A 27,884-nucleotide genomic window follows, 5' to 3' on the forward strand; every position below is an offset into this window, starting at 1 on the left:
TTTTTCTGAATTATAATTTAAATGGGTATTTCTGGACTAGGCAGGATCCTACCCACCCTTGAAAATATTGTTGTACATGAGTAAATACGCTTCTAAAAATGTATTTAGAAAGGGTCTTGTAAAACCAAGCTTGTTCTTAAATTGTTATTTGAAGGATATCTAAAATTCCTACTAGCTTGGTATGGTCAAATTTCAGAAGACCAAAATGAGTTTCTTGGGCTTACTGTGCATATTTTTTGTTATAATTGAATGACAAACGTTTAAATGCATGTAAATAAAAGTCACAAAACATAACCAATACCAGTGAAAATACATTTGATTGGAAGTAAACTTTATAATATTTATTTTATTACTTGCATACTTATTATAAGATAAAGCACAGATTTTAGTAACTTGACCTTTATATGAACAAGTAGGAAAGAACCAGATATAACCAGAGCTTTTTATAATTCCTATGTGCTGTTAATACTGTTGTATTGAATAATGCACACTGAAAATTGCAGTTAAATACCTTACCCCAAACCGAGTTCCAGGGAGATTAAAGATTTAAGATTTTAAAACCAAGCAAACTATCAAAAAAGGAAAAGTGTATTAAAGGTTTCTCAAACTTAAGAGGGTGAGGGAAATTAAAGTTTATAACTCTTGAAGAAATCACTTAATAAAAAAGATGTGTAGACATTATTTGTAGAACACCTGTATATTTTAAGTAATAATATATGGCAAGCAAATTAGAAAAAAACTATAGCAAATATTATTTTAAACATAGGCAAAGGGTAATTATCTCTATTATATAAAGAGTCTATACCAAATATACACACACATATGTAAACTCTTAAACTATCAGGATTTAGTAAATGACTGGTGAAAATACAATTAGGAGGAATGGTCAACATCATTAGATATTAAGTAAATTCAAAAGAAAACAAATACACAGACTATTTACTCATTCAAAAATTCTGCTTCTTTTAACAAGTTTTTATGATAATATTCTGTTCCTAGAGGTATGGGAAATAAAGCCTTCTCATTCACTAATGGGTTATTAAACTGCTGGGCCAATCCATTGGGAAAGCAATTTGATAGCATGAGTTGAGGTAGTCATATGCTTTATTTTTTTTTCTTCCAGTTTTATTGAGGTGTAATTGACATACAGCACTGTATAAGTTTAAGATGTACGGCATTGGGAATTCCCTGGCAGCCCAGTGGTTAGGACTCTGAGCTTTCACTGCTGAGGGCCAGGGTTCAATCCCTGGTCTGGGAACAAAGATCCCGCAAGTCTTGCAGCTCGGCCAAAACACACACACACACACACACAAAGATGTACAGCATAATTATTTGACTTGCATACATCATGAAGTGATTATCACAAAAAGTTTAGTGAAAGTCCATCGACCAGGGATTGAACCCATGCCCCCTGCAGTGGAAACACGGAGTCCTAACCACTGGACCACCAGGGAATTCCCAACAACTTTCATATACAACGTACAGCAGTGTTAATTTGTCATGTTGTCCATTACACCCCTAGTACTTATTTGTCTTATAACTGGAAGTTTATACCTTTTGACTGCCTTATCCAATTCCTTTCCCCACACACACCCCCTCTTGTAACCACAATTCTGATCTCTATGAGTTTGTTTGTTTGTTTTTGAAGTATAATTGACCTACAACACTATTTTAGTTCCTGGTGTACAACATAGTGATTCCATGTTTCTATACATTTCCAAATGATCTTCATGATAAGTATAGTTACCATTTGTCATGCTACAAAGATATTACATAATTATTGACTATATTCCCCACACTGTACATTTCATACCCATGACTCATTTATTCTGTAACTGCAAGTTTATACCTCTTAATCTCCCTCACCTATTTCTCTCCTCCCCCGAGCTGGTAACCAGATTCTTTAATGCACTGGTTCCCTTTCCCTGAACTACACTAAACAAAATATTCCTAGGTAAAAACCAATCTTCATATATTCATAATGGTGTTTTTCATAAAAGTAAACAATCTGTGAAACAACCAAGTGTTCAACAACAAAAAGGGTAGTAAGTAAATTTTGATACAATCACTGGATCTGCTATCATGAGGCTTAAAAGTGATGTTTATGGTGACTATATATGGAAAAGTATAGTCTGCGTGATCTCCGTGTATTTAACTCTGTAAGAGAACATTCTGGAAAGAAGCTCAGGGAAGAACTAACAGTAGTTGTCTTTGCTCTACTGAAGAGACAGGAAGTATGAAAAGTAGTCAAGAATGTGAGATCTGAGTCCAAACTGCCTGGGTTTAAATCCCAGCTCTGCCACTTGAATGGACGGCTATTTGACTTTGATATGGGAGAGCTGTTGAAATTGGGCATGTTTTAACTTCACTATGATTAGATTTCTCCATCAGTAAATTGGTGGTAAATTAGTACCTATGTCCTGGGAGTTTTGTGAGGATTAAATATATTGATACTAATACAGGTAAAGCACTAACAACAATGCCTGGCAAATAGAAAGAGCTCTCAGTCGGTAGTAGCTATTTGCTATTTAAATGGTAGAACCAATAAAGGCAGGCTTTTGCTTCCTCTTTTCTACATTTTCCAGATCAACCTTTCTCTCCCGAACATATTACTGTTACGTTGGGAAAAAGCAATAAATATTTTTCTGAAGGTCTTGAAAACAGGGTCAGCTGGATTTTCTAGTCATGTAGATTCAACTCATAATTGGGATATCACGGTATGTAATCAAAGAATGGATACTTCATGTTGTTGGAATCCAAGAATTGAAATTGGAGTTGCAGTAACAATTGAAATGAACTTTGTGTCTCATTTCATAAGAAGTTAGGATGGTTCAGTTTCCTTAAAGGACTGCTTGCTTCCTTTGGAAAAACTTGTGTCTACACAGTGTTCTCTCTCCTCCCCCCAACCTCTAGCCTCTAGACTACTCAGTACTTCTCTATAACTCACATGTTTTAGTAAAATTTTTGAAAATATTTACAATAATGGAATAAGCAAATTTGGGGGGGCAAAGAAAGTTTATTAGGGAAAGGGGAGAAGGAGTAAATTATTCAGTACATTTGTTAATTTCTGAACATTTCCAAAGGTACCATGCATAATTTGATTTACGTATAGAGTTATCATTTAAATATTTTTTAAAGTTCCAGGAGCAGAATCAAATTAAGGGGAAAATTGCTTTCTCTTTCCCTTATTATCCCCTAAGTTTTCAGGGAAAACTTTTGGAAAAAGTCTCTGCTAATTTTATAGTCTTCTTTTGCCAGCAACTAGCAAGTCTGTACAATATAGTTGCCAAGGCAATATCGGGACCATGTAGACAGAAAGTGTGGTGTGCAGACAGGGAGATGATGAAAATGGATTAACAGTGTGAACAAGAGGAGTTTTTTTTAATTGTAAAACATAAAATTACACTACCCTTTATAAGTGGTTATGCCAGCAGTTCTAACATCTGTTGTTACAAAAGAACTTCATTATAATAAGCCTTTTTTTTTTTTCCTATACTGCCTTGTGTGTGGATACATGATTTGTTTCCTAGGTATGCCCCAATCTTTATGACTGTGTCCTGGGCCATGTCAAAATTGGTTCCCCTACATGCAAGTTAGACAAAGAAATTTTTCATTTGCTAAGACCAGGAACATTTTTTCTCTAAGTTCTACTTGAAGCCGTGAATTCAGCTAGACCCTTCCAGACTATGATTGAAAAGATAGGCATATCCCTTGCTCCAAAGCAGCACAAATATTTGCTGCTTAAATAAATCAACTCTCGTTAGACAGGAGTGATAATCAGCCAAATGCTTGCTTATTTTTCTATGATTGTTACAGTTTCAAAAAAGAATCAACTTTTCTTCTTTGTGTTTTTTTTTTTTTTTTTTTCCTCCTGCAGGTACAATCCTTGGATTTACCCTCCGACCATACAAAATGAGCTACCGGGAAGTCAAGTACTTCTCCTTTCCCGGGGAACTTCTGATGAGGATGTTACAGATGCTGGTGTTACCACTAATCATCTCCAGTCTTGTCACAGGTACCCTATGCAGTTTTGTTTTGTTTTGTTTTTTTCATGTGTGCTTATTGCAAAAGATCGCTTAGAAAAACAAACGCTTTAGGTTTCTGCTGGATGCATGCTCTGTTCTAGAAAATAAAAGTCCCTTCAAAATGATGGAAAGGAGGCTTTAGTAATGCATGAATGATTATAACTCTCGTATTTTACCAATCACAAGAGGAAACGGATTTGAACCGCCACGTAATCTGGTCTGCCTCACTACAAAAGAGGCGCACTGCTAAACACTACACAACCAGCCTTCTCTGCCCACAGCGATGTAGTTGACAACAGCGTACAACAGGTCTGTTTTCTCACCCTCTTATCCCACCCAGATAACATCTGGTTGGACAGCCTATTAGCTATTGATGCAAGAATGCTTGTTCTCAGAGCCACCACGACTTGAGCGGGAGCCTTCTTGGAAGCCTCATCAAGAGGTAATGCCCACAACACACTCAGCAACTCTGCTGCCACCAACACTGTATCTTTTCCTGGTGAACCCGCATGATTTCGTTCCCTTCTCCATTGTCCCCCACCCCCGTTGCCTTTTACGCTGGTGGGAGAATGGGGAGGGGGTGGGAGATTTTCCCCATCCAGATATTTTGTCAGTTGACACTTGGATTTTCAAGGCATGGAAGCTTTGCAGGATAGGATTCTTATTTTCTATGAACGCGAAATAATGATTTACTCCTGCATGGGAAACGGTTGAAGAGTCACTGGTACCTGTGATTGGAGAATACAAACAGAACCAAGAAGTTTTAGAAAAATGTTGCTGTACATTCCTCCTTGCCCACTCTTCTCTTTCCCCACAGCACATCTCTGACTTGGAGAAGGAATGTCCATAGACACTGCCCCAGCAGGATGGTTTCTGAGTTTGTAGCTAAAACCCAGAACTCAGGTATTACTGGCCCTGTTTTCTCTTCCGTCCTTGGCTTACTGCCCACCCTTAGGCAGATCATTCTATGAGCTGGCTCTGAGCATCTTTTCCCCTCCCAGGGAGTTCTCAAGGATATTTATAATCTCCTTTCAAGATCTCTGTGTAATAAGAACAACATAGAACAACTCAAAAGTCTTGGGGCAAGATTCTGACTACTCTATGCCTTGGAGGGCTGGCCATTACTTGGACAGAAACTATGTCAGTTTGTTTTTTTTCAGCGCCTTGCAGATCTCTGCTGGCTTCTACTTGTTCAGGTCTTCAAACAAGTGATTGCATGTACATAAAGCTTCCATTGGAGGATGAATTGCCCATAAAACAATCAAGTAGACAGGATGATTTGGGGCACTTGTTTTTGAAACTGGCCTGGCCCATTGCTGACCAGAGGTAATCATAGCAGCCACGATTCTTATCACAGAAGCTAAATTCGTGCTGATGTGAGGGCACATCCTCATTATCCGTGTGCTGCCATTTTCCTGGGAAACAAGTTCTTGCAGAAGCACTTAGGGGACAGAACTCACATCCACTATTTTGTTTAATGGTACAGGGAGTCCCTTCCCACCATCCCTACTGGCTGGAGTCTGAATTGAGTACCTGCAGTTTTCGTGGATGCAACCTGTGGGGTTTGGGGTTCCTTTATACTGTCTCTTCAAGGGTAAGAACAGTGTTTAGAGGTTTCTGCTTTCTGGTAATTGTGCTACAGTGGGTTTTATAAGAGGAAAGCCCTCGTTTGGTACAACTAGAGAAAATATTAGCTCCCTTTAGTAGCAATCCTAGTTAACAGTTATTTGAAGTGGAATTTCCTGGTATTTTCTAATACTTAATACATCAAATTTGTTGAAGGAATAAGAGCTTTCGTTGAGTAATTTTTCTGGGAAAAAAAAAGAAACCACTATGATGCAATCCCTCTGCATGGTTAAAAAGAAACTGTGCGTAAACCTTGGAGAAATTATCAACATTTATAATATTGGTGTTAAAGAGAAAGGAATTATAAGCTGCAAACAACCAGTATAAAATGAACTTTTAAAATGTAACCTAACTGCAAGTTGGGAATGCTGCCACTAGGGACCATTAAAAGAGTGTCAGCTCTTTTCCAGGACTGTTAAGAGAAAGGGCTTAATTTAGCTTGCCAAAGATCTTTTTAAGGTGTTGGTCTCAAAGGAATAATTTCCAAGCTACATGGTAATTTAGATATTCATGATCAACTGGAATGAGTGACAGATTCAATAAAATTTCTTTCATGGTTTTAAGTACAGGGATTCTAAACCAAAGCAGGGTGTGACTCAGTGTGAATGAGGAGGTGGGGGGACTTTTGCAAAGTACACACACCCCAGAGGATCCCTGTGTGTGTTGGGAAGCATTATTGGAGAATGTGCTGGGAGAGAACAAAGTCAGGGTCCACTATTTTAGAATGGAAAAGCAAACTCAGATGCCTCCAGTGGCCAAGCAGGTGATGTATATATATGAAGCTGCCCTTTCAGGCTACTTTTTGTTTTCCTACTTAATAGAGTCATGGATACAGAGAAATATTTCTCTTTGACAGGAGAGGTAACAGGGATGAGTGTGATGATAAATGGAAACTGACCCGCTGCAGAATAGCGTAGACAAAGGGAGGCAAGGAGGAGATTGTGACCTGAAAACTATCACCTCCAGCCAATTGTTGCCATGTGTCAACAAGGGCCAAATCTTCCAATTTTTCAAAAGAATCCAGAAATCCAAAAATTGATAAGAACCTAGATTTTCAAACACTGACATAATCAACAGAACAAAAACAGAGCCAGCCAAACAAAGCACATCTGCAGGCTCAATCCAACTCTTGGGCTACCAATATTGGAACTCAGGTTTCAGTGTCAGTGCTATTAATTATAAGAAATGCACTGATAGATTTGTGCACCCATCAGGCTATCGCTGGGTTTCATATGTTGCCTCATTCCACTGTTGACAGTTCCATATCAAAGCTTAACTCAACATGGAATCAGCTACTGAACACCACATTTATTGTCTACTAAACAAATAACTGTTGGAAAACTTCTCCTCCACCTTCTGGATATTACCATGTTGTGTCCTAGCCATGTTGGCCTTTTCTGCACCCGACAGGAACACAAGAACTCAGCACTCTTAAGTTCAGAAGTCCCAGGGTCTGTACAGACAGAAGCTGAAATGCATGAAACCCTTATTGCATTACTTCCATTTGGCATTTTGTTTTAGAAGTTTCTGTACATTTAGTCACATTTAAACTCTGAGACATTTAAGTTAGGTTTTCATAGTTGGAACATCCCTGTTGGTGAATTGTGGCACTAGACCCCCTGTAAGCCATGTTCTCCTTTTTCTGAATTTGAAATTTCAATTGGCATTTTGTTTTAGAATTTTCTGTACATTTAGTCACATTTAAACTCTGAGACATTTAAGTTAGGTTTTCATAGTTGGAACATCCCTGTTGGTGAATTGTGGCACTAGACCCCCTGTAAGCCATGTTCTCCTTTTTCTGAATTTGAAATTTCAATCCTTCCAAACATCCTTGGTGTGTATTAGCATTCCAGAAGCTGCCAGAGAGAAGCTGGAGAAAGCCTAATGGCTAGATTTGTACTCAAGTACCTATTTTTTTGAACAAGAATACTTGTATGCCAACATACCGCACAATGAAATAGGGGGTTGGCACCAATTTCTACTGATTTGGTCAAGATAGGCAGCCAGACTAGATATTTCATGCCAGAATTATGAGTTGGCTCGGCTGACTTAACCCTGATTAAATTCACTAAATAATAATTAAACTCCATTTCAGTTTGCTCTGTGTAGACGTTAACTATCACCTGCTCCTTACTTTGGAATTTTTTCAGAAAACTAGTGCTTTCTTCTTTTCTCATTCTAAGTGTGCATTCCTTCTCAATCACTTACCTTGAAAGGAATCTTCCGTGTCTCCAGTTTTCTGGAAGGGGGATGCATCCCTTTTGACAAACATCTTCCAAATCTATAGACCAATGAATTCAGTGGAATGTGGGACTTAACTGTAGTTGAAGCCAACAAGCTACACTCAGCAAAAGGCTCTCTTACCTGAGAAAATAAAAGTACAGGCAACAAATGGCGTACCTCAAAGTATGACCCTTAGTGTCAGAGAAATGACAGTTACAATAAAGATAATCTAAAATTTTGTCATTTCCTTTAACACAAGATGGCAAAAAAATGAGCTAGACAATTCTTAGTATTTGGACATGTGAAAGGTTTGTGAAGGCCTTGCAAAAATGAAAGCCAAAATCACACAAGAAAAATTTAATATTTTAAACTATTCATTGTCATGGCTCAGGGATATAGCTGAGGCCTTTGTGAAATACCCCAGGCACTTATGTACAACAAAAGAGACTGTAGATTTCTTTCCTTTCTTCCCCCACACATATATTTCACTGAAGAAGGGGAAAAAAGTATCCATCTCGAGTGGGGAGGAGTTTCTTTGGGCCTCCTTTTCATTCTCTGTAAAACGAAGGTGTTAATGGTACCTATGTCGTGGGTCTGTTCTGAGGATTTATGCCTGGCACACAGTATGTGCTCAATTAATGGTAGCTATTGGCAGTCAGAGTAGCAGCAGTGAGAGCTGTCCTGGTCCACATTGTATAAGTGAAAATTCTAGAAGAAGAAGAGAGCTTCAGTTCAGGGGCATGTAACTGAGCCTCCACATTCCTCACGTCTCATATGTCTGTGATCCTTACAGCAATCAGTTTCCTATTAAAGGTAAATTAAAGAAACCATGAGTAATGGAGTAACAACACGGGAAAATTCCTTCCTCTCCCTTGGAAGGGATTGGTTTTTGCCCTGCAGTGAGGGATGGGATGACCTTATCACAGCTGCATAATTCTAAATATTATCATTGGTTATACAACTGCCCAGTCTTTCCTGAGAAACTTAGCCCCAGTGTGTGGCACCCTGGAATCCACAGGGCAGCAAATTCTACGTGCTGCTTACATGCCGAAAGCGGAGCCTTCCCGGCTAATCAAAACTTAGACAAACTGAGTCTGTCTCAACACTCGAACACACTTCATGGCAGCCTGGAAACAAGGCACCGAGAAAGCAGCTTCAGCCCAGCTCATTTGAAGCCAACCGAGGCCCCGCTTTATTTTCTATCTCCATCTGTTTACAAACATGGGAAGGGAGGCTAAATAACATCCATCTAGAGGGAGAGGTTGTAAGATCTAATGGGAAGACCCATCTGAGGGCTAAAGAGATCACCTGACTTTTTTGCATCCTATAGAAAGGAAATCCTGGAAATTAAACGCTTTTTATTTATTTTTAGTGGATTTGGGTTTTGGTAAAGTGTAGACAAATTTATTTAAGTCTAGCTGTCCCAGAAAATGTCTACCTTTCTGTTGCAGACAATTTCATTCACTAAGCACTTGTTGAGTTTTTTTACGTACCAGCCACTTTTCTAGGACCTGAGGATCCCAAAGGAGGAAGACAAGGCCCCTGACCTCAAGGAGTTCAGAGTCTGGTTGGGAGATAGACTCATGATTGCAGTGTCACGGGAACAGTGACCCAGGGAAGAAGAGCCCAGTGGAGGACAAAGCAGGGACTGAGTATCAGGCCATCCCTCTTCCTGAGTCTCCAGTTTTCAGGCTCCCCAGTCAGCAGCTTGTTGTTGCTTTCCTCACACCTGGCTCACCATTAAACATGGTAAGAGCCAGAGGGGGGGCCCCGTGACATACGCAGCAAAAGTAACCCCGGGAAACATAGCCTCACAGATGGGAAGTCAGAGGGAAGAGGCACCTGACAGGGTTTCAGCCACAGAAACTTTCCCTTTCAGAGCAGAGCCACTCAGCTTTCAGGAGGAGAGACAGGAGACTGAGGCTGTCCAAGCTGGAAGGCAGAGAGAGGTGATGCTGTGCATCCCGGCACCCAGAATGGGAGTCCCCTCTCCAGCACCCCGGAGGGTGGCCATCAGCTGCCTCCTGAAAGTTTCATGCTTACGCGGTCCGAACTTGAGCTGCACTTGTCTCCTGTGAGGCCCACTTAGTGGTGCTAATTGTGCCCCATGGAGCACAGTTCTTCAGCCAGTTTCAGGAGGGCATCTGAGCACAGCCTAGAATTTCTCTCCCAATTCTTCTCATGTGCCCAGTCCTTCTAGGCCCCTTACCAACTGGGTTGTCCTCCCCCGAATCCCACTGTTTTCCCAGAATTGAACCCAGAGCTCCAAGTGTCACATGACTGGGTAGGAAGCATCACCAGGAACCAATTCTCTGCTAATACCAGCTGGGGTTGGGTCAGCTGTCCTATCAGCTGCAACAAACCACTGGCTCAGAGGGGTTCAGCCTGTGGTAACCTAACCCCTCAGAACTGAATGTTTATGGAAAAACTTTTGTGGTAAAAATGGAACAGTTCTTGAATTGAAAGATCAGAAGCCCCAGGCTCAAGGCTTTGTGTGAGGTTTGACTTTCCAGAAGGCTTGGGGTTCTATGAGTTGGGATTTTTTTTTTTTTTTTTTTTTTAATAAAAGGGTACTTTTTTTTTTTAAAGGAACTCCTTTATTTATTTATTTATTTATTCATTTATTTATTTTTGGCTGTGTTGGGTCTTCGTTTCTGTGCGAGGGCTTTCTCTAGTTGCGGCAAGTGGGGGCCACTCTTCATCACGGTGCGCGGGCCTCTCACTATCGCGGCCTCTCTTGTTGCGGAGCACAGGCTCCAGGCGCGCAGGCTCAGTAATCGTGGCTCACGGGCCTAGTTGCTCCGCGGCATGTGGGATCTTCCCAGACCAGGGCTCGAACCCGTGTCCCCTGCATTGGCAGGCAGATTCTCAACCACTGCACCACCAGGGAAGCCCAAGTTGGGATTTTTTTTTTTTTTTTTTTTTTTTGGCCACACTTCTGTGGGATCTTAGTTACCCAACCAGAGATTGAACCCAGGCCCTCAGCAGTGAAAGCACGGAGTCTTAACCACTGGACTGTCGGGGAATTCCTGGGAATTTTTATCTGTGAATTTCAGCAGCTTCAAGGTAGCCTGTGGTTTTGATCGGTTCTGGTTTGTAAGACATTTTTGAAAGTTTCTTTAATAAAATTAACAAGAAAGAAAAATTTAAAACTTCTTTTAAAATTAAATTATTCTCTAAGAAACATAAGACTTTTTTCCCCTTATATTACCAATTTGGTGATTTCTTTCAAACTACTGTGGAACTACAGGTCTGCGGGCCGTGTTGGAAAGAGATGCTTTTCTTCTGCTCATATGATAATGGTTTTCAGTAGAGCAATGATGAATCCTGATGAATTCTGACTGGAGATTTGTGCTTAAGGACACACACAGACACCCAGTCTATTGACTTTGATTTGAATGGACTTCTGCTAGGAGAACTGCTCACCTTGGGAATGACTAGGAACCTGCATTCCATTACAAAAGACTTCTGTGTGTCCCATAAAGCCAAGTAAAAAGATGCTGGAGTTTCTACCAGCAGAAAGAGACAGACATAGAGATAGAGAGAAAGAGAGAAGGTTCTGTAGCCAGACAAGGCTTTCTGTGGCAATGCCATGGGTTGTATGTCTGCAGGGGACAGTATGCCATCTTCCCTCTGTTCCGTGTTTAGTGGGTATTTCATGATAAGCAGAAAGAAGGCTTTGGGGTGACGGTATTCTCTGCTGAAGGATTGATCTGCTGGAATGATCCAGCCGATTTTGAGTCTGGGTAGAATCTAGGTTCTCAAGCCTTATGTTTGTGTAGATTTATTTCTCTAGGCAAGATAATCTTCTTTTTAGCTTCTTCATGGAGATCTTTATAATAACCCCAGATCCCCCAGGCTGGAGGCCAGCGCACTACCCGTAATTGCACTTGTTTTGCTAACCCAGCAACATCTACATTATCAGTTAGTACTGCTTTCAAATGTCCATTTCCTGGACTCCCTCGTATGGGGAAATAGGTTTTGCTGTCTTTCTATTTAATTTTTTAAACAATTACTTGAGTTTCCATCTGAGTTTTCCTCAGAGGGAAGAAACTTCCCCTAAATTACCAAGGGGGTTTCCTCTCACAGGCCACTGGATGAAGGGAGGCCAGTGTCTGAGCTCTGTGGTGCTGGGGACAAGTAAACAAGTCAGAAGAATCTCCTGGCTAATCATTTAGAAAGAGTTCTGTAAGAAGAGCATGATGGCAAGATGATTGTAGGCCTTCTAGATCCAGCCTGTTGAGATGATATTTATATTACCAGGACCTGTCAGTGCTGTTGGGGGGGAAAAAAAATAAACACACACACACACACACACAATCTTGTCTCATCTATAATACCCCCGGACCCTGTCCCCTGCCTATACTCCTTCCCACCACTGGATTATTTTGAAGCAAATACGACATACTTCATTATGTTTCTAAAAGCAAAGAACACATAAGACAGGAATAATATTTTAAGATGATTTTAACTTGTTTCATGTTTCTTTAATGTTCTACACACACCCCCCCCCACACACACACACCAAGAGCTGTCAGTCACTTAAAGAAAGTGTTGCCAACCAAGCTCTTTACTTTCTTTCTGTTTGTGGTATAAACTTCTCTACCAGTGTTTTACATTAATTACCAATGCTTCCGGAGAGCATGGTGCATCTCTATCTAGTAGGAGATAATGCAATAAAATGTTGATGCTATGAAATTTGGGAACACAATTTTTCATTATAGCACAATAGGAGTATGTGTATGTGCTCACATAGCTTTGCATGTTTGTTTTTTCCAAAGTTCTTCTGACTCTGAAAAGTACAGTCTGACTGTTGCCTCTACTCTTTTTAATTTGCAACTTTTCCAGAATTTCTTTCTGTACTTTAAGGTTTCTCAACTAGATCATGTCTCCTTCACCTGTAATTTGAATGCACTGTTCTCAAAGGAGTTTGTGCTAAGAGCTGAAGTTTCATTATTTTAAAACTAACTTTCCTAAAGAATATTGCAAAATTTTCCTAAATTGATACATACCATAAAATCCTTAATATCAGCATACCCTACCTACACACTAAGTATTTATTTTTTAAAAAAGATGGAAACATTAGTAGCTTCTATACTGGAATCTTGCTGTATTTTTAAATCTTAGAATATAATTTGGCAGTCTTATCTTGGGACCTGTGCTTAATAACATATCTGAAAGCATTCCTTTGGCATGCTTAGGCTTAGAGCCAGACATTAATGTAGTAGTTCTTAAACGTATTTAAAAATAATAAACTGGAAATTCATAACAATAACACTCATGGGTAATACAAAATGTTTACATTTTAAATGATGTAGGAACACATTTACTGTGAGAGAATATGACTTAGTATAAGAACAAAACTATAAGCATATTTCCATGAATAGTATAAGCTATTAAATCTAAGCATGATTGACAATTTCAAAATTTCTAATATCACTTAGGCATTATATTTCATAACTTTTAGCCCCTTTTTTGCCAGTATTCATATGAGTAGAGGCAAGAAACACTTATGAAAAATTTATAGGGGAAAATCTTAAAATTGAAAGAATTCAATCTATTGACTTTATTCATTTTTCTCCCTCTGAATTGGACACGTGGCATCATTATTTGATTTTAGCAGAAAACAGATATTCTATGGAAAGATGGCTAATGTCAGTATATCATTTCCCATTAAATAAACACCTGAACACTAACTTAACACCTACAAAGTGAGGTCAAGGGCCTGAAAAGTGCTGTATAAATCACATAAGCATATTTGGATATATAGCAGTGTGTATCAGACTTTCAACTGCTAGAGACATCCTTGTTGCCAGACTTTGCCCTCTACCACTAACTTCCCCTTGTTCCTTGTTCCTTGGAATGATAGAAATCTATTTTACAATAGAAAGAGAGGGGCTTTTATTTATATGAAGTCCCTAAAATTATTTCTTGGTATTGGTAGACTTAGGTTTATCTTATTTTCAAGATGGTTTTTATTTTTTTAACAGTTTTATTGAAATATAATTCACGTGCATACAGTTTACCCATATTAAGTGTATAATTCAATGGCTTTTAGTGTATTCACGGAGTTGTGCATGCATCATCACAGTAAATTTTAGAACATTATTACTAACCCCCAAAAAACCCCACACTTCCTAGCCATCACCCCCGAATTACCCCATTCCTCTAGCCCTAGGCAAACATCAGTCTTCTTCCTTTCTGTATAGACCTGTCTATCCTGGACATTTCATATAAATGGAATCATACAATACATGGTCCTTTGTTACTGGTCTCTTTCAAGGTTCATGTTTTCAAGGTTCATCCCTGTTGTGGCATGTGTTAGTACTTCATTCCCTTTTATGGCCAAATAATATTTCATTGTTTGGCCATCCCATATTTTATTTATCCATTCATCTGTTGGTGGACTTGGGGGATTTTTTACATTGCAGGCAGGGTGCTCTTATGAATAATGCTGCTGTGGACTTTCATGGGCCTATGTTTTCATTTCTCTTGGGTATATACCTTGGAGTGGAATTTCTGGGTCATACGATAACTCTGCTTAACCTTTTGAAGAACTGCCAGACTTTTGTAATTGCACTTGTAATTGTAATTTTCATCCCCACCGGCAGCATATGAGGGTTCTAATTTTTCCACATTCTTGCCAACACTTACCATGTCTTCTTTTTTTTTTTTTGCTTTGCTTTTACCTGTAGAAGATGTATGCTTTAGCTAAAACTTTCAAAGTCATAAGATATGTAGTCTGGGTATTATAACTGTGCATTTTACCTTTCAAAAAAGATAAAATTCAAATGTTACATCTTTGGTTATACTAAAATAATTGTTGAAATCCTTTGAAATGTAGGTAGACTCATCAATTATAACTTTTTGTTATGTTAGAATATAATGTGTTACCTTCTTCAGCTATAGTGAATAAAAATCAGCTTAATTAAAAAAATGACAGGTGACACAACAATGTGAATATACTTAACACCACTGAACTGTACCTTTAAAAATGGTTAAGTTGGTAAATTTTATGTTGTATGATCTTTAACACAATTAGACATTTTCAAAAATAAGGTAGATGTAATATTTTAATGTCAGTTCTTTTGAAAGGGGCATTCTAAATGCTTGTTTGCTTATTAATCTAACCTACCACAGCTAGAGTTCTTACACATAGCTTTCAAAGGACATCATACACTGCTTAAATCAGATAGCTTTCTCCCTGTGCCGGGAATTCACTTTTGGAAATGTATAGTATAGATGCTTGAGGTATCCAGAATGTTAAGTCTTGAGGGCAGTGATCGGATAATCTCTCCAAATTGAGACATTCCTCACAGGTCCCTGTGGTTTCCCTGAGGAGTGGTTGGGGGTCAGGGTAGGGGTGTGGGAAGAGACAGACCGAAGCAAGGGGACCTCTGGATTACATACTCGAGTTTCCTCCAAGGAATGTGGATGCTAAGACTGGAGTGCTGGTACAAATCTCACTGGTATGAAGTGGCCTTTATGAGCTGCTTCAGTGGCCTGGTGCATCTTAATTTACAGAATGTTCCCCGTTGCTGAAAGTTCTGTTCAGATCTTTTACAATACTACTGAATTATATATTCATTATAATTCTCTGCATTATGAGCTATAATTCCAGGTCAGTTATTTTCAACTCAGAAGGAAAGGGTTTGCTTCCTTAGGTGTCTGCATTTGGGTAATTCCAGAAGAGTCCCTAAAGTTCTGTTCTTTTAGGACCCTCCACTTTTTAAAGCACTCGTAAGACCTCCAATCCAAATCTTGGACTGTGTCTTTGTAGAATGGCTTCTACTGCCTTTTGACCATCAGTAAGCCAAAGTGAAGCTTGCCAACTGACCATTCTCAGTAATTTGCGGGTTGTTTCGTTCAGCTTCCATCTCATTTCTTGAATTGCCAGCTGTGAGTTGTACCTCTGCTTGATGAGCTAGTTTATTGTGGTACTGATTATTGCTCATTTGTATGCCTGAAGAGGACTATAGCCCAAGCAACCTCTTGCATTGATGGTGATATCCTCTTACAAATGTATAAGTAATGTACAGGCTAATTATAAATCATTCATTTGTGTTTATTAAAGAAAATCCCAAAGACCCTTTGGTGTAAGCAAAATGTAAGCCACTGACCACTCTTTAAAGAAACAAAGCTATATCGCTAAGGGAAAACTAAAGGTGGTTGGGTCTTTTGAAGTTGATGTCACGGAGGGCAGCACTGGTGCCAGAGACAGGATGGATTATTGGTCTGACCAAGGGAAGTCTGGAATTTTAAAGAACACTGATCGAGTATTACAAGCACTATCCTTGATAACAAGGGCTGGCTTTTTTTCACTAACAGTTGGTTTCCTCTGTTTATGCTGCTGTTTCAGATTATCCTTTCTGTGTTGAAATCCACACAAGGGGCATGAGCTTAAAACCCTCAAAAAATAAACAAAATATCCCAAGCTTTTTGTAAGTCTAAATATTAGACATTGTTCAGTCATGTCTGCCCCCTCCATCGTTGGACAAACCACACTGTGGTATGTGGGTCGGCTTTATCCTCCAGCCCTGTGATCTGCTGTCAGTGGCTCTGGGCCAGTGTCCTCTCCAAGTGCAAGCTGCATGAAGGCAGACAGCGTGTCTCCGTTCTGATTAAGCTTTGCAGCCAAGCTCCCCCAAAGGCGCCACACTGACGCGGTGCTGTGCAACTGTGTGTACACGTTGACAATGACAATTTAACCTCCCGGCTGGGAAATGGGATTTGGATATTAGTAGGAAAACAATTTGTGGTCTCATATTTGTGGTCTCTTAAAGGAGAAAATTCTAAGTGGTTGCTAAGTCTTGGAAAACTTTCTATTTCAGTATTTCAAGAGTCCTCCCAAATAATGCTCAAAGGGGTATTTTTGAGGAAAAAAAAAGATTTCTTGAAGTTTTGCAAGTACAAAAGTTCCTGCCTCGGTGGAGTACAAATAGTGTTATATGAAGGAAGCAGAGGCGTGGGCAGGAATTTAAAAGTACATTACATCCACCCATGTTTATTGTGCTACAGTATTGGGATGTAAGGGTCAGAGGCAGAATTGGTCCCTTGGGATGTTTCTTGTTGAAATCATTTCTGTCCACGGCCTTGGTGTTACCAGCCAAAATGCATCTATTCTAATAAAATATAGGTTCCGTATGACACCATATCATTATAAAATATATATTTGTGAGAGTTGCAATGGAATTAGACTCTGCCCACCTCATACACACAGGCAGTGCAGAGAAAGTTGCATGATTCTACATAACTAAGTTTTAGGTTTTCATTAATTACCCTATTGGAAATACGTAGTTCTTCTTTTGTAGTTTCAAGTAAGAATCTAATTTGACCATTTTCCGCTTAAAATACTTTATGAGTCCTGTGGTACTCAACTAACACTCACTGTTAACCAATTTCTATTCTCAGCCACATGCCACTCATAATGCAATTTATTACAAGGACTTGAATGAAATAATTTAATTATTTTCAATATACAAAAGGCAAAATTAGCTGCCATGAATTTCTCTGGAGCAAAGCATACTCGATCCTTCCAAATAAGTGTTCATTTTTGACATTCAATCAAGATACACTCAAATTCAAATGTATCTTTTGTTAAGTAGAGTATTTCCTTTTGCATTCAAAATGATTCCAAACTTTGCTCAGAAAAGAGAAAGAGAAAGAGAGAGAGAGAGCAGATGTATTAAGGAAATTTAATCAATTTTACTTGGCACATTCCTGCCAATGTACTCATTGGTTTACTTACACCAAAGAGTACATATAAAAGTTAAGATAGACTCCGTGATTCTTTCATGGAAAGAGATTTTTGTCAACACTAGAAAAAGTCAGATTTTGGTGAAATTCTGACTGCAAGGCTATTTCCTTAAATATCCAGACTCTGATCATCCATTTTATTTTATTTTTATAACTGAAATCATTTTTTGAGAAAAGGTAGCCATTCCAACAATTATTATTCTTTAAAAGACATCAGTTTCTTTTATCGAAATTTATCAGAGTAACTTCATGGCTTTTTTATTCCTTGCTTTTAATTTATCCCAACCCTTATGTGGAGGAGGCTAAAATGGGCTCTGGGTGCTGTGAGTTTGTAGTGAGCATTCTCTGCATTTCTATGTGATCACTTAGAATTTTCTTTTAATTAAAGCATTAATCAGCATTAAACTTACCATTTGGCTCTTTTTCTTTTTTTGTTTTTTTTCCTTTTTTTCCTTTTTTTTGTTTTTGAGGACCAACCACATAAGTGTGCAAGAAATTGTATTTTATTCTGCCAAATATCTTTCCATTATTAAATTTTTTTAAATGATTGCACTGTCTGAACGTCAAAAGGAAATTTTTAAGGTTTGTATGTTCGATTATTTTATCTACAGCCAGGACTGTGCCACTCTGAGCAACAAACTTAGGTTTCAAAATTTTAACTTGGGAACTTCTCAAGGAAATTTGAGATTTGTGTCAATAAACCTTTTCTTACTGATGACTAATATAAGTTGGAACACAGTTCTTAAATTAAATCTACCGTTTTTGCCCCCATAGTTCATCAGCTCTTTGGACAACCTCCAAATGCAGTCTGTACCACACTTCATGCTGTCTCCTCTGTGTAGTTTGAGAGTTTGGCTCTTACAACCTTCGATTGCCCTTGGAAGGTATTTATGGCTTTAATGGGCTTTGTTCACAATCACAGTGTTCTTGTAGATAAAACCCCTTGGCTTTCTTGTGACACTGAGCTACTGATCCCAACTTCCCACATGTCCAGTCAAAATCCACTTTCAAAAAGTGCAGCCTCACCAGGAGAGAGGCTTGGAAAGGACTTCTTAAACATGAGCAGACCCCCTGTGTGACTGGTCTTTAGAGATAGTGAATCGCTCTGTTTTTCTTTCTAACCACAGACATTGTGAAAAGACTCAGTGGAGAAAAGAGTAGGATTTGATCTCTCTTGACTCTAACTGCATTGATGACCTACGGTCCAAGAGTTGCTAAGGTTTCAATAAAAGAAAAAAATATGAAAACAAAAACTGTTTTAAGAAAACACCACAGATACACTTTTTTTGGTGCTACATATCAGTATGATGAGCAGTCCTAATAGTACAGTACAGTTATTATATTCCTTATGTATGTTGAATTATGAAAGTCACAGTCTATCCTAGCTGAATAAATTTATCTGATTGGCTCAGGGGTAAAAGGTTCTCTGAGGATTTCATTTTCTCTATCATGAAGAATGGACAGTTGGTTTAAATTCCTATTTTTAGACTTCCCAAAATAAAAACACAATCCTAACTTCTGTTGGTCGACAGGATCACGATGGAAAAGTGGCATAAATAACAAGGCTCTGGCCTTTCTGCAGCTTATTTGTCTGTTAAAAAGAAAGGTATTCCTATCTCTTTCAGGAACTTCATTCCAACAGATTTGTTCTAGAACAATTCCTGACTGTGTTGAAAGATCAAGGTAGACTTCACTTTGCGAAAATACCCAAAAGGGAAGTCCAGATCAATGGTTCTCAAAATTTTTCCAGTCCCAACTTACTTGAGAGAGAAAAATCACTCTTCCTAGTGATTAATAGTAGCTAATATAATCTCTTGTTTTTGTTTTTATTGGTATGGGGAGGAACAGAAGGAGCCTTGTAAGTATTGTTTAAAAGGGCTCTAAAGATATATGCTCAGACACTCATTTTTCCCCACTCCCCAACTCTTGAGGGAGATGTGCCTTCTCTATTGAGAATAAGTGTGTGTTTTCCAAAAATAATAAATTATAAAATGACTCACCGTGGATTATTTTAGTATATTTAAAATCTGACTCAAGCTTTTAGGAACATTGATTTCACTTTCAGTTCACTTTCAGGATTAAATTGCTAGGCAGATGTGAAAGTAGAGTTTGGGAATGTCAGTCTACCTTACCGTTTTTATCTGGAGTATCCAACTCTTAGTGTAGAAGCAGGTGGGGAAAGTAGATTCACTGTTGGGGAAACTTGTCCACTGTTTCTACCCTGACCTCTAGCTCTGGGATGAAAGTGAAAATCATCTTTCCTGGATACAGGCTAGGGACTTTCTATAGTCTGAGGGAAAGTGTGGTTTCCGTAGGAGTCATTTATGTCTAAAAAGAGAAAAATTATTTTCCCTAAACATAACCATAATGTCCATGATCATTTGTTTAAAAATTAACAATGACCTCTTAATATCATCCAATCGGTTTCAAAACTCCCCATTTCTTTTCTCCCTCTCTTTTTACAGTGTGTCGGTTTGAATCAAGCCACATTCATAAATTGAATTTGTTTTGCATATCGCTTAAATCTTGTAATCTATAGGTTCTTTCTCTGTCTCTCTGTCTCTGTCTCTATTTCTCTGTCTCTACCCCTCTCTTTCCCATCCTTTTCTTTTGCAGTTTATTGAAGAGACCAGATTGTTTGTCACGTAAAATTAGTTTTCCACATTCTGGATTTTGCTGATTACATCTCCCTAGTGTTGCTTAACATCTTCCTCTGTCCCTCAGACCATGGTTTTTTGGTCAAGAGAGTCACAGATAGATACAAGCAGTAGAAGTCTGTATTGGAAAGAGGCCTTGAAGAGCCTTAGGATCCACAGCTTTCAGAAGCTGGTAAAACTCAGCTGGCCAAAGGCTCCTGAGTTAGGCCAGCTTTGACAATGTGATTGCTACTTCTTTAGATTCAAAAATTCTTCTTTTGTTTCAAGATGGGAGAGAGCTATTGGATGTGTTCCCAGGTGTATGCAAACTAGAATTATCTGCAAAATAAACTTAAAGACACAGTAAAGCCTTCATCATTCTGAGCCTGCTTCCCCGCCTGAAAGGGACCCACTGGTCCCTTTCAAGTTACTAAGATTTTACAGAGCTGGTTCATTATTATGAAGATGGTGAGTGCACGTAAAATAAATTTATTCCTGGTGAAAGGACGTAAACGTGGAGGAGAATTCAGCTATTTTAGATTTAGAAACAGTAGGAAACTATTGAAAATTTGTTGTTGTTTTTCAATCAAAGGAAATGCAGAAAGGAGGGGCTAAATCAGAAACTTCGACCCTTCTCCCACTCCTCCCCACCCCCAGGCTTGTTGATTCTACCTCCTTAACTCTGACTTCTGACTGTGGCCACCCCTCCACCAAGTCCAGACAGCACCGTCTCAAACCTAATCTGCAGCCGCAACACCATCGCTAGTCTCCCCGCCTTCCCCCCACTCCCCATGGGGACTTGCCGTTTTCTGACCTGCTTTTTTACATGAAGACTGTATGATCTTGCTAAAATTCCCCACTTTGCTTTTGAAATAAAGGTCAGAACTCTGAGCATGGCTCCTGCTTTTCTCTTTCCATCTCATTTCTCACTGTCTTCCCCCCATGTCTGCCTTGACTCTTTACCTGAAACCCCGCCTTTCCCTTCAGTTCTTACTTTAATGTCACTTCCTCCAGGAAACCTTTCCTACCCGTGCTGTGTCACCAGGTGGTCCCATTGTCATTTTCCACCTCCTGCAGCCAACTGTAAGTTTCAGGAAAGTGAGGGACCATTTTGTTTGGCACTCCATCCCTAGCAATCATTTTTTGAGATCCCAGAGAGTCTTCAGTTATTTTAGAAAAATTCATGAAAGTCTCCTTTTGGATGTAAAAAAGTGTTATACCCTGCATACCATTTTTCAGAGAGGTTAATACAGGAGGGAAGAAGCATCAAAGTTCCAAGGTGACCCAGCTCCTCCTGAAACTATTCCACTGTGTCCTTGAGTAGCATCAGACCAGAACAGCCAACATTTGGACTCCTGACTTAGAGAAATATTGCACCCTACTGCCAATTTATGCAGTTGGCGTGTTTGTTTTTTTTTTTAAACAGGCAAAGAGAGCTTTAACATGCTTTTCCTGGAAAGATTCACTGATTCAATCTTTCAGTTAATATTTGGTGGAGTGCCTTCTAAAGCCGTGGCATGCAATTCTGCCCTAGGACATGAGAGTGTGTGCCGTTTAAAACAGTGAACATTACATGGGAGTTTCTGATTGCCAGCTAGTTTGCTTCCCTGATAGGCATTTCCGGATTTGAGGAAAGATTTATTTTGGCATCCCCAGCTCCAACTGGTATGCGCACACATCTACACACAAACACACACACACACACATACACACACACACCATACTTTCTCCCTCAGTGCTTAAGATCATCTCTCTTCAACATTTGGAAATTGAATTTACACTACAGCAGAGTAGCTGGCTCTCAGTAATTTTCAAGGGGAGAAAGGGCATCTTTCCTTCCCCAGGAACTGAGTACAACAGCTTAAAAATAGAACAATGTGTTTTGGGTGTTTTTCTTTTCATCCTTTGCATCAATAGCAGGTGTACAGTTACAGACACAAAGAGCTAGATTCACGTCTTCTGCGTGCCTCTGGAGAATTCCCAGAGTTATCCAGGGAGCAAGAACTGGCCTAAAATGTTTAGTAAAATGAAAGTAACCCAATACAGCTGTGTGTTACTAACGCTGCCGTATCACATGACTTTATTATTCTCCTCCCATAGTGACTCTAGGAGGTAAATGCCCAGTGGAAGAAAATTTCACCAAGAACAATTTTTAGGTACCAGTAAACCATATAAACTTAAAACCTTGAAAAGTCAGATTAGAACAACTGACTCGGCTACTGTAAAATTGCAGGCTTTGAAATGGTTAGGGAGAGGGTGCTGAAAATTGAAATGCTTCCACTGGAGAGCATAGCTACAGCTTCACAAACCAAATGTGAGATGTGAGATTAGTTTGCTAGTTTGCTTTTTAATGCATTTTTCTAAGATGTGCTTCCTAAGTTGTTTTATGATGTCTTAGGGGCATTGACCTCACATGTGCTCTGTGACTGAAGTCCTCGTCCATTTTGCAGCATGTCCGTGGTCAGTAATGGCATTACTTAATGAATAAGTTCACACATAAATTTACAGCGTGGAAGCGGCATCCCCCACTAGCACACTTCTGGGCAGCTGCATGCAATTCTTTCACTTCCTGCCCTAGGAAATGGTTTATAATAGATTTGAACAGATGCTAGGTGTTTGGCAGCATGGGGAGGGGTACTAGTTTTCAAATTTTGGGTTATTTCATGTCTCCGAATTAGAATTTCAACAGCCTTTATGCCTTTGATGTGCTCCAGCGTTCACAGAAATACCTAACCTGACTCCGCACTTAGCCCTCATGAGCTCTCTTAACCTATTTTATTAGTTCTGACGACATCACTGCTAAATCCTTGGCTGTCAGAGTCCAATCTGGTAAACATGCACAGGCAGATCTGATTTGGCACTAAAATTGCTCCTTCTTTCTAAATGTGCTTTTCCAGTTGTCCTGACAGCAAAGTCAAGCGTTGCCAGGACCCCAGCTTACAGGTTATCACAGTGCCCCAGCTTCCCTTCCCCAGTGCTCCTCTTTTCTTCTGCCAGAACGTGGCTCCCCCAGCACTGCTCTGCCTGCCAGCCTGTGAGCATTAAGACCAGCCCTGGGTTGTAGCTCTGTCTGTAGCTCTGGGCCTGGCATACAATAAGTGCTCAATAAATTTCTTTCAAATGAGCCAAGGATGGTTCGCCAAGAAAAAAGCAAAATGTTCCTGTTTCCTTCTTAATCAGCTTCAATGTCAGAATCTTCCTCGGAAGCGGTTCCTATGCCCCTCCAGGAGCGTAAAGAAAACTTTGTGCAGACAGAAAACCCTCAGTGCATTGGATAAGCCAGTGGAAATGTTCTCATGCTTCCAAACACTCAGTGGTGGATTAAGGAGCATGTTTGTGTATCCTGCGTGCTGATTCCCAGTGAATGGTTATTCTGTTCACCTTCTTTACACGTTTATCTCCCTCCTTGAAATATTTTACATCTCTACTCATTTGGAAGTTATTCCACAAGCCCTCGTGAGGCATTTTCATGTGCTGCGGCCTCAGCAAGACTGTCGATACACTTCTCAGGGAGCACGGGCTCTACTACTTCCTTTATGTTCCCTGTCAAACCTCGTCTAACTCTGTGCTTTCACCGGATACTCGGTAAATAGTCCTGACAGCATCTGCCATATGTTTTCATGCTTCATTCCCTTCCGTGTCCTCACTGCTTTTGTGCTCTGAGTCATGCACCGTGGCTACTGTCTAGGTGAGGCTGTTAATTCATTCAGTATTGAGCTCCTCCAGTCAGCTGTGTTAGGTGCTGAAGAAGGAAGTCACAGAGCTGTTAAACAGGGACCCCGGGCTCTGGATGTCCTTCCTCTGTGGAGAGATGAGATGTTTAATTCTGAAAACTTGAAGAGGGGCCAGCTGAGCAATGCAGGGTATAGGATCAAAGAAGAGGCGGCTCCCTCCGGCTGCATGTATCCGTGGTAATCCCTGTTTGGTTCTTAAGAACACAAACTTTGGAACTCTCCGACTAGTTTTCATACCAGACTAGGTTTTCAGCACTGGTTAGCTATGGGGGAAGTCTTTGCTTTGGCATTCAAGGCTTATCAATGGAGTGGAAATAACGGTAGTGATAGTAATAGAAATATTTGTTGTCCATGCCACGTGGGGGGACCCTGAGGTGAGCCCAGCTGAGATCGTGGCTGTGAGGGTACTCTGTGTGAATTGCAGGCACAGGACTAATGTTAGTGATTACAGCCACTTTCGGATTCTGCTTTGATACCGTAAACATCAAATTCAAAGGCCCTTTGGCTTCCTTGCTGGAGAGTATTCGGTGAAAGGCCCTTCCTTGCTTGTGCATCTCGCGTCTGCCCAGAGAGGATCATTTCCTCAGCCTTGGTGTGGGTCTCATCAGTGACCATGCCTGGGCCCATGCCTGGGCTGTCACTAATTGGAAGCCAGTTTCAGACATCGTGTTGTCTGTTACTCCACCTCCTTTCAGCTGATTTGCTCCTTCCTAAGACATGCTCGCTGCAGCTTGTCAATGTTTCTGAGCAAGGAAACTGCTTGTAGATGACCCTGAGTAAACAATTAAAATCACTTTACTTTCTACGTTAGAATAAAAAACCCATTTGCCAAAAAAGCTCATGACCTTCCAGGATTGGGAAAACTTTATTTGTTGTAAACTTAACCGGTTTCAAATTGGTGTGCTAACACAAAGCTTTAAACTACTTTGCAAAGTTCGTGGTGAAGCTTTTGTTCTGTCCTAGCCTCACCGCTAACTAGTGGTGTCATTTTGTACATTATTGAGCCTCTTGGTTTCTTGGACTCACTTTCCTTAGCCATGACCTAGCCCCAGTTTTAAGCACTTAATTTTGGCTTTTTGATAACAGACTTGGTTTCCAAGGGTGTTTGCAGATTCTCCCGTGGGAATATGTTCTCTACAATCAAGTTTCCATAGCATTAAGATGTGTGCAAATTAGAGACAGTGCTACATGGTTTACTTAGTCTGGGACAGAGCCTGGCACATGGTAATTCCTCAAAAATTGGCTAAATAATGTGTCATTTACATCTGAAGCTGAAAATATATGAGAACACTGGTATTGCCATTCAGATCAAGTTTACCCTCTTCTACCTTAAAATGGTGAAGTGATGATCTTGACTGCAGATTTATTCTTTGATTGGTCAGTGACTTTTAAAATTTCACCTGCATATTAATTGCTAGCAGTTACTGAGTATAAAAGACATGCTGGGCATTGAACACATATACTTGTTATTCCTTCTGCAAGATCATTATTATTATCCCCATTTTCAGATGAGGAAACTTCCCAAGGTGTCCCTGGCAGCAAGTGGCCAAACCTGTGTTCAAACTCAGATCTATTTGTTACAAAAGCCCCCTCTCTGTAGTGTCATGCGGTGTGGCCACTAGATTTGTACTGGATCGATTTATAATGCTAAAGTACATTTGTTGCCTTAATTTTACTGCCTATGATAAAGTCTTTTCTCCACATGAGCTAAATATTCTCCACAATTTTCCCATACTTGTGCACTTAACTTTTTATGTCACGTGTGGTTGATCATTTGATTATTTGGTGAGAATATGACTTGTCTACTCAACGAAAGAACTCCTTGAGAGTAGGAACTACTGTTTGGACATTTACATCTCAGCCCTAGTTACAGTGACGAGTTATAGTAGATATTACATAAATAACTAATTGATTTGTGGATTGAGTACAGTTGCTTAGTTATTCCTACCTGCTGAATTTGCAGGCTTTGTCACTCATCATTCGTTCAACAAAATATCTATTGGGTCCCTACTGTGATAGCCACTGGACATATAGCAATAAATACAGACCATCAGGTATGTTTAGAACTGAAGGTCTACAACCTGGAAAACCACAAGCTGATATGTTACTGGTGGAAGGAGTAAAAGTAAAGATGAATTAAAGGCATACACTTAAATAATGGACTTTTTAACGATAAACGTAACACATTCAGAATTGTTTGCCAATGAGTTATCCAGTGAACTTTCCTGAAGCCTAAAATAATTATTATGCTATTTCTTTCTCATATGAATAACTTACTTTTTTTGTTTTGTTTTTAAATTTTGTTTATTTTTGGCTGCACTGGGTCTTCGTTGCTACGCTCGGGCTTTCTCTGTAGTTGCGGCGAGTGGGCGCTACTCTTCGTTGCGGTGCACGGGTTTCTCATTGTGGTGGCTTGTTTTGTTGCGGAGCACGGGCTCTAGGTGCACGGGCTTCAGTAGTTGCAGCACTCAGGCTCAGCAGTTTCGGCACGTGGGCTCAGTAGTTGTGGCGCGCGGGCTCAGTTGCTCCGCAGCATGTGGGATCCTCCTGGACCAGGGCTCGAACCCGTGTCCCCTGCACTGGCATGCAGACTCTTAACCACTGCGCCACCAAGGAAGTCCTGAAAAACTTATGTTTGTATTAATCCTTGACGTATTTACGTATCTACCCAATGATATTACATTCCCATTTAATAGAGAAAAATATTTATCAGTGTATAATTTTCTAGATTGATACTACTGGTTCTTTTAGGAAAAGAGAGTTATTTCCTAAAGTTACAAAGTCAGGCGTTCTCACAAAACATCTTGTGACAGTTCCCTGTACTACAAGGAATCTTCTTATGTTTTAAAAATACTCCCTTCCTATAATAACATTTGGCTGTGGAATTCCTGATACAATTTATTTTGGTTATTCTGAAATTTTAGAGTCTTCTATAATACCTTTGACAATAAAATAGAGCCTAATGAAACGGTGGTGTGGACTTGAAACTGACTGAACATTTAGATCTAAAGAGTGTTTAGGGCTCCACGACAACCTGAAAAGATATCTGGTAAAGTACCCTAGTGCACTTATTAAAAAAACCCTGTCCTGTTCCTTTTTTTTTTTTAATCAACAACTTAAAGACCTAGAAGGCACCTACACTGTGTTTTGAGATGATATAAGCCCCCAAAGAATGGCTTCAACCACATATGCCTCTGAGCATGAGTCAAAATGACTTCAGTGGGCTGCAGTGCTGCATGGAAACCAACAAAATGAAGTTGAGCAGAGGATAAATGCACATTTCTGCTTTTAGATTCAAAAGATTCAATCACAGGATGGGGAGCGACTGAGCTTGGCAGCCATTAATGTGACTAAAAGCTTAATGTGAACCAACAGTAGGATGTGGTGGCTAAAAATGAATGAATATAGTCGTGTGCTTCCTCGGTAGAATTATGAATAGTTCACTGTACTCTGCAGTGGTCACAATGCCTTGGGAGTATTTGTTTAGTGCCTAGCACATTCGGGAGCACCTTTGACAAAGCAGGGTATCTACTAAGAGGGTGTTGAATCCAATCCAAGACACATTTATTGGACATCTATTTGGGGCAGGTGATGTGCTAACCAGTGTGCAGAATAAAGATGTGAAGAGACATTACCTATGTAAGACATTACATGTCTCTAGCCTCAAGGAGTTGAAAATATTAATGGAGAGCCCAACAGGTACAGACATGACTGTAAAACAAAGCCGGCTCTGAAGCCAAGAAGCACAGAAAGAGTGCTCTGGGAATTCAGGAGCTGGACCGGCGGGAGGATTTCCACAGGAAATGAGGACAAGAGCAGAAGAAGCCTTAAAAGCAAAGATGCAGAGACAGGAAAACTCAAGGTGTGTCTAGGGAATACTGAGT

General features: G+C 39.8%; 1 protein-coding gene across 4 annotated transcripts in view; it reads left to right on the top strand.

Annotated features, from left to right (window-relative positions):
- The window catches only part of SLC1A3 (solute carrier family 1 member 3), a 71,393-nt gene that overhangs the window by 14,919 nt on the left and 28,590 nt on the right, over positions 1-27,884 (top strand). For 3 of the 4 annotated variants that reach the window (XM_061187716.1, XM_061187718.1, XM_061187721.1), the window contains exon 2: positions 3,878-4,015. The exons of the other annotated variant lie outside the window; for it this stretch is intronic. In XM_061187716.1, coding sequence (XP_061043699.1) covers positions 3,878-4,015 — 138 coding nt within the window. The remainder of the gene's footprint in view (positions 1-3,877; positions 4,016-27,884) is intronic. 4 annotated transcript variants of the gene reach the window in all.

Source organism: Eubalaena glacialis, chromosome 4 (assembly GCF_028564815.1).
Source record: "Eubalaena glacialis isolate mEubGla1 chromosome 4, mEubGla1.1.hap2.+ XY, whole genome shotgun sequence".
Classification (NCBI taxonomy): Eukaryota; Metazoa; Chordata; class Mammalia; order Artiodactyla; family Balaenidae; genus Eubalaena; species Eubalaena glacialis.